The 17644-nt window shown below is 33.6% G+C and overlaps 1 protein-coding gene across 1 annotated transcript; it reads left to right on the forward strand.

The window, feature by feature from the left end:
• The first annotated feature begins 7562 nt into the window (after positions 1–7562).
• Positions 7563–10259, forward strand: LOC130800125 (1-aminocyclopropane-1-carboxylate synthase-like). Its single transcript, XM_057663481.1, has 4 exons — positions 7563–7803; positions 8364–8495; positions 8804–8964; positions 9135–10259. The coding sequence occupies exons 1-4, from the start codon at positions 7651–7653 to the stop codon at positions 10135–10137; spliced, it is 1449 nt and encodes a 482-aa protein (XP_057519464.1). The 5' UTR covers positions 7563–7650; the 3' UTR covers positions 10138–10259.
• The last annotated feature ends 7385 nt before the right edge of the window (positions 10260–17644 follow it).

Raw genomic sequence — 17644 nt, forward strand, 5'->3', positions numbered from 1 at the left:
AGTTAAGATAGATGACGAGGATGCAGCGTTAATATTGCTTGTTTCTCTACCGAATAGTTATGAGAACTTTGTGGAGTCTTTTGTGTTTGGCAAAGACTCGTTGACCCTAGAAGAAGTGAAGGCAACACTTTATACTAGGGAGTTGCGTCTAAAGGCGACATGTGATAATAAGAATTATGGTAGTGGGTTAGTTGTTAGGTCGGGTAGAAATTCTAGAAAGAATAAGGGGTCTAACAATAGTAACAGTTCTAGGTCGGATACTTGTAATAGTAGAGATGGGTCTAGCAACACTAAGACCATAATATGTTATCACTGTCAGGAACCAGGACATTTTAGGTCTAATTGTCCAAAATTAAAGAATAAATCTCATGCCACAGTAGTCAAAAGTAAACAGAACAAGAGCTCTGATTCGGAAGAAGATTTAGCATTGATTAGTTGTGTTGAGTCTAGTGATTTGGTTGATAGCTGGATTCTTGATTCTGGTAGTTTGTTCCATATGAGTCCTCTTTGGGATTGATTTGATACTTATGAGTCTTGTTTTGGGGCTTCAGTTACGATTGCTAACGGTACTCCATGTGAAGTAGTAGGTATTGGTTCCATGAGACTTCGGACTAGTGATGGGAGAAGGGTTACTTTGACTAAGGTGAGGCATGTTCTTGCATTGGAGAAGAACTTGATATCGCTTGGGACCTTAGATGATTTGGGGCTCAAGGGTGAGTTTAGCAATGGAAAAGTGATTTTCTTTAAGGGTTCGGATTTGATACTTAAGGGTGTCAAGGTGAAATCCCTATATGTCTTTCAGGGTGTTACGCTGCTTAGTTCTGTTGTCAATGCTTCTACTTGTCACCAAAAGATGACAATTTATGATAGGCATGGTCATATGAGTGAAAGTAGAGGGCTGGAATTGTCCATTGAGAATCGTCTTACAAGTGTCAAGGATGCCTACCTTGAGGAAGACAAGCATTGTGTGTTTAGGTTTAAACACGGGTATGAGCTTAACATTGAAGCTCATGATCACTTGTATAGTAAGATGCTTAGTTGGCTACATTTGGATAGTTCGTTTTGTGAATTTGTTATGTTCTGTGTTTTAGGTATTTTGTGGCATCATACCTATGGGATAACACCATTGCAGAACGGTGTTACAGGAATAGCAAATTGGACCTTGTTAGGGAGAGTCTTATGCATGCTTTCTGGTACTTGGTTGTTGAGTAGATACTGGATTAGTTTGTTCGATTGAGGTTTACACATGGGATTAGAGGTGCCCAGTATGTGTGTGGTGTGGCTCAGTAGGGTATCGTGCTATCTCATATTTGGAGTCTTGTTAGGGCTTTGGTATGTTGTTGTGTATTTTGCAGCAGCTGGTTATGGTGATAGTGGTACCGAGTTTGAGGTGGAGTATGAGGTTAAATCCTCATCCATTTCTGTTCGACCCCAGATTGATGGTGTTGATGCTACCCCAGGTATCTCTCTGACTGTGATTTCTGGTGCTATCTTTATCTCTGTGGATAGTTTAAAGGAGTCAGTACAGGGAACATTCCGCCGATCTAAAGGGTTTCAAGAAAAGCCTATATGTGTTATCGAGAAGTCGAATAGGTTGGCTGTAGGGAGTGTTGTTTTGGTTGCTATAAGTGTGGTAGGTTATGCATTGAACCTTGTGGGATTGGCAAGGTTGGTAGCCAATTTTGTGGAGTCACTTGGACCACCAACTTATGAGCACGTAGTAGAGTATAGTGAGCGGGCGTAGTGGCTTGCTATGACTTTACGTATGAGCATAGTGTGGGAACTGTTGTATGGACTGGTAGTGTTACTTAGCTCAATTACATCACCTCATTTTGAGGCTAAGTCGGTCTACATGTCTAGAGTAATGGTTCGGTGTTTGAAGTATGCTGTGATGTGTACTTGTTTTGCGCATGCCAGAAGTGTCATTTGTAGGTTTGTGACTCAACCTGGGTGGGGGCACTGGCAAATAGAGATTTGTTCTCTCTACGGTTTGCTTGGATTAGCTGTGGTATTTCTTATGTACGGGAATGATACTAAGTGCTTTGTTACATCGTTGAAGCTTGGGTTGTGTTCATTGAGTTTGATTATGTCTTGATCTCGGTGATGGTTCTTTGTGATCAACCTTGGTTGGCTTTTGTGTACTATGATTGTGTGTTTAGTGATCAAGTACTTGATGTTCGGGAAAAGCACAGTGTGGTCAGATTTCATTCAGATTGTCATAATGTTGCTGTACAGACCTTCTTGCTGTTGCAACAATGTACCCGCATTTTAGTAATTATACAAATACTTTCAGACTATGATTATGTAAGAGGAAGTCATATTAAGCCACTTATTATCAATTTGGGAGACACTAATTAAGTCAGACGCATGAGGGGTTTTAGATGTTGTTGGACTTCCCATAGGCTTTTCTTAGGGCAACACTTTCTTTCACAGGGAACATCAGGCTAGGTGGTGGTCGTCTCAAGATCGACTTTTTCTGTAAGTAAACACAATTTTCTCTTTTTTTTTGTTTCAAACACAATTTTCTCTTTTTTTTGTTTCAAACACAATTTTCTCTTTTTTCTGTTTCTCTACGTTTGTTACATTTTTTTTTTTCATTTTTGTCTGTTTAACATAATTTGCTCAAATATCTTTTCGTTTACAAATGTTTTAGACAACTGAATGTTATTTGTTTTTATTGGCAGGTGAGCAACTTAAGTTGGGCTACTTTAGTCCATATTTGTATTAGTGTCACCAAATTTTAGCAATGCATTAATTAAGTGCGCAACGCTGCCAGTACATTGAAAACATGTAATGAAGCTTTCTTCTTACAATTTGTATTTATATTGTAAAGTTTGATTGTTGATGAAGCTGCAATTAAGCAGATTCAATTATTATACATAAAGATTACTCCTAATCAGTTTGGATATAATATGTAAGTTATTAATTATCTTCGACATTTTTAGCATACTTCTTGCAAAACACTTACAAATCTACTGCTTAATATTATCAACTATCAACATAAGTTACATTATACCAACCTCATAATATTTTTTTTTTCTTCACTTGAATTTTATTTATAAGAGCTTATATAAACTAATCTTTCAAAAAAAAAAAAAATAAAAAATAAAAAAATTACTAATCTAAACTTATTGATATTTATTAGTTGGCAATTTTACCTTCACAACAAAAAGTTATGCTTGAATTGCATTTTATTTTGAACTCTTATACACTTTTATAAAAATCTTGCTTAAAACTTAACATTCAGTTGTCAAGTACTTTGAGTTTAACTGCTATACATTTTATTACAACTTAAATATATGCCAATAAACAACCTTACTTTGCTCACAGCTAAATCTTCGCTGTAACATAACTTCAAATATTTTTTAACTTCAATTCAATCAAGTGAGCTATTACAAATTAATTATGTCATTTAAAACTAAATTGCTAAACAAAATAAGATTTTTTGGGGGAGCGTGTGCGAAGCACGCACCCCACCAACTAGTATATATATATATATATATATATATATATATATATATATATATATATATATATATATATATATATATATATGTATATATATATATACTATATATATATATATATATGTATATATATATATATATATGTATATATATATATATATATATATGTGTATATATATATATATATATATATATATATATATATATATATATATATATATATATATATATATTTGTATTATTATTGGTTTATTTATTAAAAATTAATCATAATTAAATTATAACATATAATATATAATATACAAGGAGTATAGTAAATATGAAAGTGATTAGGTCTCGACATGCTTAACTATTCAAATTTCTAAAATCTTTCTTCTTCCGTTTAATTGTACTTTTTATATTTTTCTTATTTAACTATTTAAAATTACTTGCTATATTATTATTTTTGACGAAAAATAACTATGTATATGTAAATGTATTTACCTCCATATTTTTTCTATCTCATATTTCATTATTTTTTTTACAAATATCGTTTTAAGAATTATATTTTTCTTTTTAAGACAAAGTTGGTATTTTTTTTAATTTTTAGGAAAGTCATCAGTAAAGTAGAAGGGAGGAAGTATCTGCAAATATACAACCTGTTTCAAGTAAAGCCTATCTTATTGTCGGAATTTGAAAGGAATGGTCTATTTATTTCGGACAGGTCAAACTTACGTGCAGGATTTTTTTAATCAGCTTTACAATGCATAAATGTATATACTGAACCTATTACTTACTTTTTTTTTAATTAGCAGTAAAGCACTACCATTTTGTGACTATTGACCAATAATTTATAATGATTTATAAATTATTAAAAAAAAACAAAATAATAATAATAATAATAATTAAAAAATAAATTAAAATCACAAAACAGTCACCCTATTAAAAATCCTACCACACAAGGATAATTTGTCAATTTCACAAATCACCATTATTTACTAAGACATTTTCGATTATTGACTAATCTAATTCCTAACTTGCCTACATCCTAATCAAATATCAAATTATAATTTATTTGAAATGTTTGTCAACGTAAATTGTGTTGTTACATAACTTCCCTAAAAAAGTTGAAATGCAGGTGTGAACAAATTTGGTATGGTATGCATGAATGCAACAGTGTTCCTCCCTCTAATTGGCTCTGTTAATAGAAATGATGTTTTGGATTCATAAACTTAATTTTTGTTGGAGTTCTTTTCCCTCTTGCTGCCGTAGCATATCATACTTTGTAGCTTTTTTCATGATTTTATTACGTAACAATATGAATATTACTTTTGGTTTGAATGGGAAATAATTTTTGTGAATCTCAAAGGAATAAATAAAGTTAAGGGGTGTTCTTTGCCCATTGCAAAAATTATGATTATTTACAACTAAATCAAGAAAACCTAATCATCACATCTCATATTCATAAATCAAAAATCAATTGTTTTCTTCTACTAAAAGTTAGTTTCATTAAATAAAAAACTGAATTAGCAATAATGCAGCAGTGTTGCATATCATGAATCCAAGCAAAGATCAAAATCATTGAAATAATCAATAGATTAAGAAGATGGACTAATGAAATTATGAAAAATATAGTAAAAAAGCCACTTATATTAATTATAGTTGGATTTCTATTCTACCTATTATATGTTCATGAACATCAGCAACAGTGTAAACTTAAAAAGTTGAAAACGCTTTTTCAATGAATTGTGCTTATGTTTTGATATTGTACCTCCATTAAACAAAGGATTGTGGAATGAATGAATTACAAACAACAGTCTACCTTCTCTTTCACACATGTGTTTCAGGTACACTCCATTAAACTTTAAGGCCTACTTATGTATTCTAAATGCCTACTTACACTATTCTTAATGCCTACTTACTATTATATTTAATGCTCACCAAAAACGTCCTTAAAATGTCTACTTACAATATTCTTAATGCCTACTGAGAAACTAAGTCTACTTAACATATCCTTAATGCCTACTTACAGCATCATTAATGTCTACTTATAATATACTTAATGCCTACCGAGTAAGTACTTAAGTACTAATAATATTCTAAATGTTTACTTACAATACTCTTAACGCATATTGAAAAACTTACTCTATATTTTTCCTTTTTGGGTCAGCCCAATTAAACATGATATCTCAAATTAATATTTAATATGTGAAATAATTGTAGTGCATGTAAGGCATATCTAAGTTTGTATTCTTATAATTATTGTAACTCCAAATAATTTAATTTAATAGTGAATCCGTGTGATAATAAATATAATTCATGATATGATATTAACTGTTCAACCTCCTAGGAACATTAAGCTAATTTACAAAATTAATAATGAGGGAGTTCTTTCTTAGATACTTCACTTCTGTTTTGGAATTTTTCACGTAAAAGTCCAAATGGCTCCGGGAGACCTAGTCAATACTTTCCTCATTTTAAATGGTTTTATTGATTTAAGCATAATAATTATTATAGTTTTAACAATGATGAAGTTTACTACAGAGATTTTAATTTCGAAGACGCTTTACAAAAAAGAATAAAAGCATAAAAAAGTGTTAATAATAAAAAACGTTTTAAGCAGAAATTTAATATATGTTTCACTCTTTTTGTCATAATTTTTGATAGGAAGATCTTATAAATGCACGGTTTGAGACATTGGAAATTAGACTTTAAGAGCTTTCCTACGATATATTATATGCCCAATGGTAGCAACTGAGCGAGAAATGACGACTGTTTAAGGTTAATTGCAATTTTCAGTATTACACCGGTAAATGGACCTAGTCGCACAAATCGTGCGATTGTGCCTAAGTCGAGTCACATAAATCGTGCAATTGGGCCTCGGCTCAGTCAAACATTTTGTGCGACTTGGTCAATTTTTTAGTTTTTTAAATGTATATTTTCTTAAAATTTTATTATTAAAAATAATTTGTTATGTGATTAAATTTTAAATTGAATTAATATTTTATTTTTTAACTTAATTATTTTTAATAATTATTATTTCAATAATAATAATTTTGTGTTTTATTTTTATTTAATTAATATTTATTTTTAAAATTTATTTATTACTTATTCTTTAAATTTAATTAATATATTGGGGATCAAATTTATCAGCCATATTGTTTCAATGTTTAATTTTAATTGAGATATATCGTTTTTGTAAGAGAGATGTTTGAGAGATACTTATGAGTCCTCTTTTATTTGCATCAAAGAGAAAATGGATAATTTAAGAAAATAGTAATAACTTAAAAGAGATAATGAATTACGTGGATGAAATTAAAAAAAAAATTAAAATGTATTGATGCGAATAAAGAAAGTGGTAGGCCATTGTGTAAAAATAATATTGATGCAAATTAAATAGAATAAACTAAAATAAAAAATAATACAAATTCAATAGGACGGAAGGAGTAGACTTATAAAATTAATAAAAGCAATATTAGAAATTGAATTCATAAATAATAGAAACACAATAAAAAAAAGTAGTGATATTTAATAAAACCTACTATTATTTGTGAGATGCTACATTCTATCATATTCAGAGTCTGTTCCATTTACTCGAAGTTGACTACTAATATAAAGTGAATGTAATATTCATGACATTTGTATACTTAATAAATTAAGGGCTTAAATCTCTCTATTATTACTAATAAATGTATAATTAGGATAAAAATTGCATAAATATAACCTCAAATCACAACAGAGGAAGCAATTAACTTTTCTTCAAGGAGACACTTGAATTCCAACCTGTAAAAAGTAAAATAAAATTTAATTCTCATATTTACGGTTTATTGTGATATGTTAAGGAAAACTGAAGAAACCCAGTGATAAGAAACTTCGTGTCGCCACTGTTACAGTCTCTACCTGCCAAGATAAACAAAAAATTAAGAACTCTAAGTCTTAATCCAAAACAACTACTTAATATTTAATACTAAAAATATATGAGAAAGCATTATATTACCAACTCAAAGCATAAATGTTCAATTAATACTTGACATATCAAGTGCCAGCTATTTTGGTTGATCTTTTCAAATTATATATACTCCCTTTTCTACTTCACCCTTTATACACACTTAACATATTTTCAGTTCAAAACACTATCTCACAAATAAATAAATAACAACCTTTTAGTGTGTGTGATCATTTGTGAAGAAAATTGTAAGGAAATATGATGAAGGGAATGTTGTCAAAAATAGCAGCAGGAAATGGGCATGCTGAAGAATCTGCTTATTTTGATGGTTGGAAAGCTTATGAAAATGACCCTTTTCACCCTCTTAACAATCCCAGTGGAGTTATTCAAATGGGTCTTGCAGAAAATCAGGTTTATATTCACTGATATAATATACATATAATATACCTACGTAGAATAGGTCAGAATTATGATTTTAGACGCAGTTCACTAAACGGGTTACCTTTAAGTCAAGGGCTTTCTAAACTGTTTATATATGACCCCAAAATGAACCCGACCCAACCTGATAACTCGCCAAAACATAAGTGATAGAGTATACTACGGTAACACTTCTTGAAACTACAGCTACCAGCTTAAGTTTTAGTTGAGTAGTTCATAAGTTTGAATTTCAACCATTTTTTATTCAAGTTATTTAGGCTTAAAGGGGCCTATATTGCATCTATCATTTTATCCCAAAATGCTATCATATCGAGAGAGTGTGATAGAGTATATAATATACTTATATATTTTTTGGGATTACAATCACTAACATTTAACTTTACTTAGTTTGGTCTCTTAGACAAAAATAAGACAAAATATTCATAATATAAATGATAATAAGAATAAGTAAACATAATCTCTATCTTTTAGGAGCTTAACTTTGTGTTTGATGTTATTAACTGACTTATGTTGTCTGTATTGATATTTTGCAGCTTTGCTTTGATTTGGTGAAAGAATGGGTTCTGAAAAACCCTCATGCTTCTACTTGTACACTTGAAGGTGTTGATAACTTCCAGGATATTGCTATCTTTCAAGACTACCATGGCTTACCAAAATTTAGAAATGTAATTCTCTATTCTGAACCTCTCCACATATACAGCATAACACGAATCTGAATTTAGGCATGCTACAGTAGTAAAAGGCTCACTAAATTAAGTGCATTTCTAATTGTTATTTATGTCTTGTTGAAGTTATATCTTGTTACAACCTTTAAAAACCTCTTCGTATAAAATAGTAAGGTTGCATACACTGAACTCATATTTTTATTTGGGGAAAATATTTTCTTGAATTTGTTCATCCCAGGCGACAAATTTTTATAATTTTCTCAATTTTATAACCAGTATAATTTACTGGATTTAAATATAATTTACAGGCTGTGGCTGGGTTTATGGAAAAAGTGAGAGACTATAGGGTGACATTCGATCCTAACCGCATAGTAATAAGTGGTGGAGCAACCGGTGCCCATGAATTAATGGCATTTTGCTTAGCTAACCCCGGTGATGCTTTCCTGGTTCCTACACCCTACTATCCTGGGTACGTATTTTTGTAATTCTCCATTATTCCGTCGTTGCACTTGGTCGAACATCGAAGATCAAGTATATTACGTATTCATGAAATGCGTAAAATTTCATACAGTTTCAATCATCAGATTAAGCTTTAGATTGAGTTGGTAACTAAATAGTTCGATTTTCAATAAAATGCAGATTTGATCGAGATTTAAGGTGGAGAACAGGGGTACAACTCTACCCAGTCGAATGTCACAGCTCAAACAACTTCAAAGTAACAAGAGAAACCTTAGAAAAAGCCTATGAAAAAGCTCAAAAAGAGCATATTATAGTGAAAGGCTTACTAATCACTAGTCCATCAAACCCATTAGGGACAGTTCTTGACAGAGAGACCTTAGAAAGCATATTAGCTTTCACCACTGAAAGAAACATTCACTTAGTATGTGATGAGATTTACGGAGCAACTGTGTTTGGTTATCCTAACTTTGTTAGCATAGCCGAGATATTGATAGACCAAAAACATAACCTGGATCTCATACACATCGTTTATAGCCTCTCAAAGGACTTAGGTTTCCCTGGCTTTCGAGTTGGGATTGTGTATTCTTACAACGATGACGTTGTAAATTGTGCTAGGAAAATGTCGAGTTTTGGCCTTGTTTCAACCCAAACACAAACTCTTATAGCATCCATGCTCTCGGATGATGACTTTGTCGAAAAATTCTTGATTGAGAGTAGTAAAAGACTAGAAACCCGACACAATTTATTCACTTGGGGATTTAACCAAGTCGGAATCCAATGCTTAAAAAGCAATGCTGGACTCTTTGTATGGATGGACTTAAGGCAACTCATTCACCAAAATCCAACTGAGGAAGGAGAGCTAGCTTTGTGGCGCGTAATTATCAATCAAGTTAAGATTAATGTGTCACCCGGAGGTTCATTCCATTGCAAAGAAGCAGGGTGGTTCAGGGTATGTATTGCTAATATGGATGATGAAACTATGCAAGTAGCTTTGAAAAGGATTAGAACTTTTGCTTCACAAAAGATTGCAAAACCTGTTACTCATGCAAAGATGAAGTGTTTTCAAACCAATCTTCAACTCAGGTTATCTGCTAGAAAATTGGATGACTTAATGGGGGTTTCTCAAATTGGATCCCCTCATTCTCCACTTCCTCAGTCGCCCCTTGTTCGTGCTCAAAACTAAGTTTATTTGATGAACATTGGTATGATGTGAAATAAAACTGTTGATGATCAATTAAAATGGATCAAGAGTATATTGGGTTATAGAGTGTGTGTGTTTGTATAACCTTGATTGTAGATCATGAATGAATTGTAAAATGTTATACTTCTTTTTTAATGAACATTTGTACTATACAAATTACATGTACGAGAACCAATTTCAATCTTTTAGAATTAAAGCTCTGATATTGTTTTATGTATGAGTTCTAATAAAAAGTGTAAAATACATAACTTAACTAAAAGTTTTAGCTAATGATTGAATTGTTAAGATCTATTATATACTTTATAAGGCTCCCTCATTAAAGTCTTTGGGCTTGAAGTATGGTTGCAGATCATGCAATACATGCTATATATTCTAATAATTGACACTAAATATTCCATTTGAAATTATTTTTCACCCTTTCAATCTTATATAATGTATCGAACATCCAAGACTATTTACAAAGCTGTGATCTCTAAGGAGAAAAAATCATAGAAAAACTATGTATCACCGTGAGCAGCCTAAATATATAAATTCAGGATACTAATTACTCTTGATTAATCAAGTGGACCATCTATATGAAGCAGTAGATCGGTTCATAAGAATATAATCATCCTTGGCCAGCTTATATACATAAGATTGTATACATTCGACCTCTTTTATCTGTGCCTAAACAAAAGGCACTTTGGTGGAGTTTTGATCACAATTTAATGTTGTTTTCAGACATGTCAGTGCATTACCAAGTCTCCTTCTGTTCATAATGAAAGTTGTTCAAGCATATATATATATATATATATATATATATATATATATATATATATATATATATATATATATATATATATATATATATATATATATATATATATATATATATATATATATATATATATATATATATATATATATATATATATATATATATATATATATATATATATATATATAAATGTATCTATATATATATATATATATCTATATATATATATATATATATATATATATATATATATATATATATATATATATATATATATATATATATATATATATATATATATATATATATATATATATATATATATATATATATATATATATATATATATATATATATATATATATATATATATGGGTCTGGTAACTCAGTGTGCACAAGGGTCTGGTTACCTAGGTTGGTTATGTCAGGTAGTTCACCTCATCCACGAATATTTGGTGGTTGAATCTGATGGTAGTTGCATTTTATCAGTTGGGTTATTACAACCGAAGCAGCTATGTGAGGATCAATACTCAATACAGTGGGAGGTTGATCAACTGCTACAGCAAGATATTCTTGGACAGTTTACCTAGTGGTTGTGTCTAGTTAATAGGTCTGCTTAGCCAGATATTTTCAATACTTGCACAGGTTTGGTCATTTTTGCTCATTCAAGACAAAACTTGATGGTTCTATACAACGGTGTGCAGCCGTATAGTGGGTTGGTGAAGTTGGTTCAGTGCCAAAACAGGAGAGTTCAATATAGCAAATAAAGTCTGCCAGATCAGAGTCAATTCACTAAAATGCAGGTTTGTAAGCGTAACCTTCCAGTGCACGATAAAGGTTCTGTAAGCAAGGCGTTCTGAAAAAGATCATGATCTTCTGGATCAGGTGTTGGCTAACTATGTAGGTGCATCCGCATCCCATTTTTTAGCATGATGGGTAAGTGAGCAGCTTGGATAGAATACAACAAACCTGGGTAGGAATACTCATGGGCAACCACTATTAGAACAATTGTCGGCTGACAAAAATATAAATATATTGTTATTCTTTTTGTCCATTTCCGCCTAAATATAAGTTTTTTGAAATCATTAGTTTTATAAGTTTTTGGACTAGGGTGTGTTGAAATATAGTGACTCGAACAAGTTGCCAGGCAGAGGAAGATCCGCGGGGCGCGGAGTGCCTGCTGAACTAGTCCGCGGGGCGCGTAATACTCCGCGGCGCACGGAGTTGCTTCTGATCTCACTCTGCGGCTCGCGTAGTTTTACACGGCTCGCGTAATGACGGTTTCTTGGCACGTTTTTGGCCGGTTACACTTAGTCTTTGACGGTTTTTTGTGTTTTCTCAAACCTAATCCCTTTTTATTATGAGGTATACTATATACAGGCCCCATGTAATTAGAATTAGAAGAAGACGCAATGAAAACCACAAAGTGAAGAAAACTAAGAGAGAAAAAGCTTGGAGAGCCATTGTTGTGGTTTCTCGTGTCCATCTTGTAATCTCTCGGTTTATAGTGAAAAGTTTATTCTCGGTGCCGGTGGATGTAGCTATCACGTTGATAGTGAACCACATTAATTTCTCAGTGTGATTTTCTTTATTGTTTGTTTGAATCTTTATTGTTTCATTATTGTTTTTCGATCTTTGCTTCCGCTGTCGCACAACAATTGGCATCAAGAGCTCAGGTTTAATCCTAGGAAGAGTTTTTGAAGGAAACAATAGTAGAAGATTCTACAATAAGGATTGAGAAATTTAATGGAAAGAATAGCTTTGGGCTATAGCAGATTGAGATGAAGGCGTTATTAAAGCAGTTACAGATTTGGCGTCCGTTGATCCCAAAGAGTGCAGCATCTACGTCGGGATCTAGAGACGAATGGACTGATGAACAGTTAGTAGTGATGGAAGAGAAGGCTCATTCTACCTTCTTACTAAGTCTTGATGATCATATCATCACGGAGGTTGTTGATCAGGAGACGGCCGCAGAATTATGGTTAAAATTGGAGTCACTGTACATGACAAAATCTTTAACCAACAAATTACTACTGAAACAGTGGTTGTTTAGCCTCAGAATGCAGTCAGGTACGCCATTAAGGGATCATCTGGAAAATCTTAATTCTATTTTACTAGATTTGCGTAATTTAGAAGTTAAGATAGATGACGAGGATGCAGCGTTAATATTGCTTGTTTCTCTACCGAATAGTTATGAGAACTTTGTGGAGTCTTTTGTGTTTGGCAAAGACTCGTTGACCCTAGAAGAAGTGAAGGCAACACTTTATACTAGGGAGTTGCGTCTAAAGGCGACATGTGATAATAAGAATTATGGTAGTGGGTTAGTTGTTAGGTCGGGTAGAAATTCTAGAAAGAATAAGGGGTCTAACAATAGTAACAGTTCTAGGTCGGATACTTGTAATAGTAGAGATGGGTCTAGCAACACTAAGACCATAATATGTTATCACTGTCAGGAACCAGGAAATTTTAGGTCTAATTGTCCAAAATTAAAGAATAAATCTCATGCCACAGTAGTCGAAAGTAAAGAGAACAAGAGCTCTGATTCGGAAGAAGATTTAGCATTGATTAGTTGTGTTGAGTCTAGTGATTTGGTTGATAGCTGGATTCTTGATTCTGGTAGTTTGTTCCATATGAGTCCTCTTTGGGATTGATTTGATACTTATGAGTCTTGTTTTGGGGCTTCAGTTACGATTGCTAACGGTACTCCATGTGAAGTAGTAGGTATTGGTTCCATGAGACTTCGGACTAGTGATGGGAGAAGGGTTACTTTGACTAAGGTGAGGCATGTTCTTGCATTGGAGAAGAACTTGATATCGCTTGGGACCTTAGATGATTTGGGGCTCAAGGGTGAGTTTAGCAATGGGGAAGTAAGTTTCTTTAAGGGTTCGGATTTGATACTTAAGGGTGTCAAGGTGAACTCCCTATATGTCTTTCAGGGTGTTACGTTGCTTAGTTCTGTTGTCAATACTTCTACTTGTCACCAGAAGATGACAATTTATGATAGGCATGGTCATATGGGTGAAAGTAGAGGGCTGGAATTGTCCATTGAGAATCGTCTTACAAGTGTCAAGGATGCCTACCTTGAGGAAGACAAGCATTGTGTGTTTAGGTTTAAACACGGGTATGAGCTTAACATTGAAGCTCATGATCACTTGTATAGTAAGATGCTTAGTTGGCTACATTTGGATAGTTCGTTTTGTGGATTTGTTATGTTCTGTGTTTTAGGTATTTTGTGGCATCATACCTTTGGGATAACATCATTGCAGAACGGTGTTACAGGAATAGCAAATTGGACCTTGTTAGGGAGAGTCTTATGCATGCTTTCTGGTACTTGGTTGTTGAGTAGATACTGGATTAGTTTGTTCGATTGAGGTTTACACATGGGATTAGAGGTGCCCAGTATGTGTGTGGTGTGGCTCAGTAGGGTATCGTGCTATCTCATATTTGGAGTCTTGTTAGGGCTTTGGTATGTTGTTGTGTATTTTGCAGCAGCTGGTTATGGTGATAGTGGTACCGAGTTTGAGGTGGAGTATGAGGTTAAATCCTCATCCATTTCTGTTCGACCCCAGATTGATGGTGTTGATGCTACCCCAGGTATCTCTCTGACTGTGATTTCTGGTGCTATCTTTATCTCTGTGGATAGTTTAAAGGAGTCAGTACAGGGAACATTCCGCCGATCTAAAGGGTTTCAAGAAAAGCCTATATGTGTTATCGAGAAGTCGAATAGGTTGGCTGTAGGGAGTGTTGTTTTGGTTGCTATAAGTGTGGTAGGTTATGCATTGAACCTTGTGGGATTGGCAAGGTTGGTAGCCAATTTTGTGGAGTCACTTGGACCACCAACTTATGAGCACGTAGTAGAGTATAGTGAGCGGGCGTAGTGGCTTGCTATGACTTTACGTATGAGCAGAGTGTGGGAACTGTTGTATGGACTGGTAGTGTTACTTAGCTCAATTACATCACCTCATTTTGAGGCTAAGTCGGTCTACATGTCTAGAGTAATGGTTCGGTGTTTGAAGTATGCTGTGATGTGTACTTGTTTTGCGCATGCCAGAAGTGTCATTTGTAGGTTTGTGACTCAACCTGGGTAGGGGCACTGGCAGATAGAGATTTGTTCTCTCTACGGTTTGCTTGGATTAGCTTTGGTATTTCTTATGTACGGGAATGATACTAAGTGCTTTGTTACATCGTTGAAGCTTGGGTTGTGTTCATTGAGTTTGATTATGTCTTGATCTCGGTGATGGTTCTTTGTGATCAACCTTGGTTGGCTTTTGTGTACTATGATTGTGTGTTTAGTGATCAAGTACTTGATGTTCGGGAAAAGCACAGTGTGGTCAGATTTCATTCAGAATGCACGTACATGAAGATAGAGGTAAAGAAGATAGGATGGTCTAACAGTCCTAGTAGATTCTTTACTATGCTGGATTCATTAGCATAGGCCCTTAGGGGCAGTGTGAGGGAGCTCACAGGTGGAGGTGTGCACAACCTCAAGGTGGAGCTTGCTTCGTGTACTCGTGATGCAGATGGAGCATTATGAGTGAACTTGTGATGCTAGTTGAGCCTTATGAGTTGTTATACTTGGAAACGAGTATGTGATGGGTCTTAGTTGAAGACTTATCGGGATGGGTCTTGGTTGGAGACTTGTCGGGATGTATGGCTTATGCTTGAGCTTTGCATCGGGTTTGGCTTGAGAATGGTTTTGCTTCACTATGGTTTGATGAGGTAGTGGTTGACTACGTGTTCTCGTCAAGGTGGAGATTGTTGATTTTCGTGATACAAGAGAGTAAATCTTACACGAATCTCATCAGATAATTGTCAAAATCAATACCATTTTCTTGTTCTGCATACTAAATAGGAATGACAAAAAACAAGATTCATGTCAAAATCGACAAGGCTCATCATTTTTAACGCATCGTCGATTGCTATCTACCTACTTGCACTTAACAAGACAAATTGAGAAATTAGAGTAGTTAAGCTCCTATATTTCCTGTAGTCGCCCATAGTATAACAACTTGGCATCAACAAGCAATGGTTCCTTGTCAGCTGCGTAAAATATAGATGATGTCAAAATAGAAACACCGATATTCTGCAATGAACAAGACTTCTAATCTTAAACCTTTGTCCAGAATATATACTTATTGCCATCATAACCCTCATTTGTTTATATCTTCACAAGGACCAAGAGCTAACCACATTACAGTTGCAGACACAAACTCGAGTTGTTCACATACTACTCGATTATGAAATTAATCAGTAATTGTCTTATTATACAACTACATCAATTCCCTAACACTTCTAAAAGGATTTTTGGCGCGAAATATTTTAAAATGCTCTTTTAAAAAGTGATCGAGTTTTGGAACATGATGCAAGACATAAAAGTGTGCTTGTAAGCGACTGACTCTAAGAGGTATGATCAATTTCACGCTACTCTACCCTTTCACTCAAGTCTACCATTATAACGAGAGGTAAGATGTCCAATATGCTTGGTGCTGGCCATATACTCAACTATAAAATTGCCACTTTCATCGCTCATAATGCCTTGAATCACACTATCTTTGGGTTGTTCCATTTTCGAAATTGTATTTTGTAAAACTCCTATATGTATTTAAAAAGGATAACACCACCTAAAAAAACTACACCTAAATTCTTGATTTCATGAATCAGATGGAAAATTAGATAAACCATTATGTCAAAAAACGTAGGTGGGAGATACATCTCAAACTTGGATATAAAGTTCAATCACGTTGACTGAAGAGCATTTTGATTCTCAGGAGCACTAATTTGCATATTGTGTTAAAGAGCGAAAATAGTGCAGTAGTAGCATATCGCACATGTTTTGGCAATATCCCAAATATTGCAATTGGTTATAACACTTGCATCTTGACTTGACAATCATGAAATTTCATAGTTCCCAACTTCAGCTCACCATTGTAGGACACAAATATTTTTAAGTTAGACTCACTACTCTTCTTTTGAATAGTGTGTAGCAAGCTGGAGGAAAATAGTTATTTCCAACATCTTTACACATCTTCTTTTTCCCTTTATCCTTATTATCACCTCCCACTTCGGTTGCATTTATTTTCTTACTCTCCTTAACTTGTGGGAACCACTTTGGATGAAGCCCCTTACTAAGTAATCTCGCAAATTAGGCATGCTTTGTTCTTCTTGTTTTTATACCCTAATAAGTTGCCTTATGTCTAGAAATCAATGACAACGCATAAATGCATGGCACATAATGTGAACACCTCATTAGCATGTGCATCGAACACATAAATCCCTTCATCCCAAATCTTTCTCAATTCAACAAAGGGTGGAAGATGTATATCAATATCATTTCTAGGCTATTTATTACCTAAGACTAGAAGCGAAAGAAAAATGTGCTTACTTTTCATACACCACTAAGTAGGTAAATTATAAATAACTATGAGTACTTTCTATGTACTATAGTAAGAACTACGAGTATCGAATGGGTTCATTCCATCCCTACACATTCCAAACCTCATATTACGATCTTTGGCCCCAAATGTCTTATGCTACCTATTGATAGTCTTATACTCGGGAGAATCAACTAGATGTGTGAAGAAACAAGGTCTCTTCACCCTATTTGTATTCCACCTTAAATATGTTGCATACTTGCATCTTTCTTTATAGAAATCAAATGCTTGAGTCTAGGTATTATTGAAAGATATCATAATAGCTTAGCCCGGGGCCTATAGCATCCTAAGCCCCTTTACG

This window comes from Amaranthus tricolor, chromosome 14 (genome assembly GCF_026212465.1).
Source record: "Amaranthus tricolor cultivar Red isolate AtriRed21 chromosome 14, ASM2621246v1, whole genome shotgun sequence".
NCBI classification, from domain to species: Eukaryota; Viridiplantae; Streptophyta; class Magnoliopsida; order Caryophyllales; family Amaranthaceae; genus Amaranthus; species Amaranthus tricolor.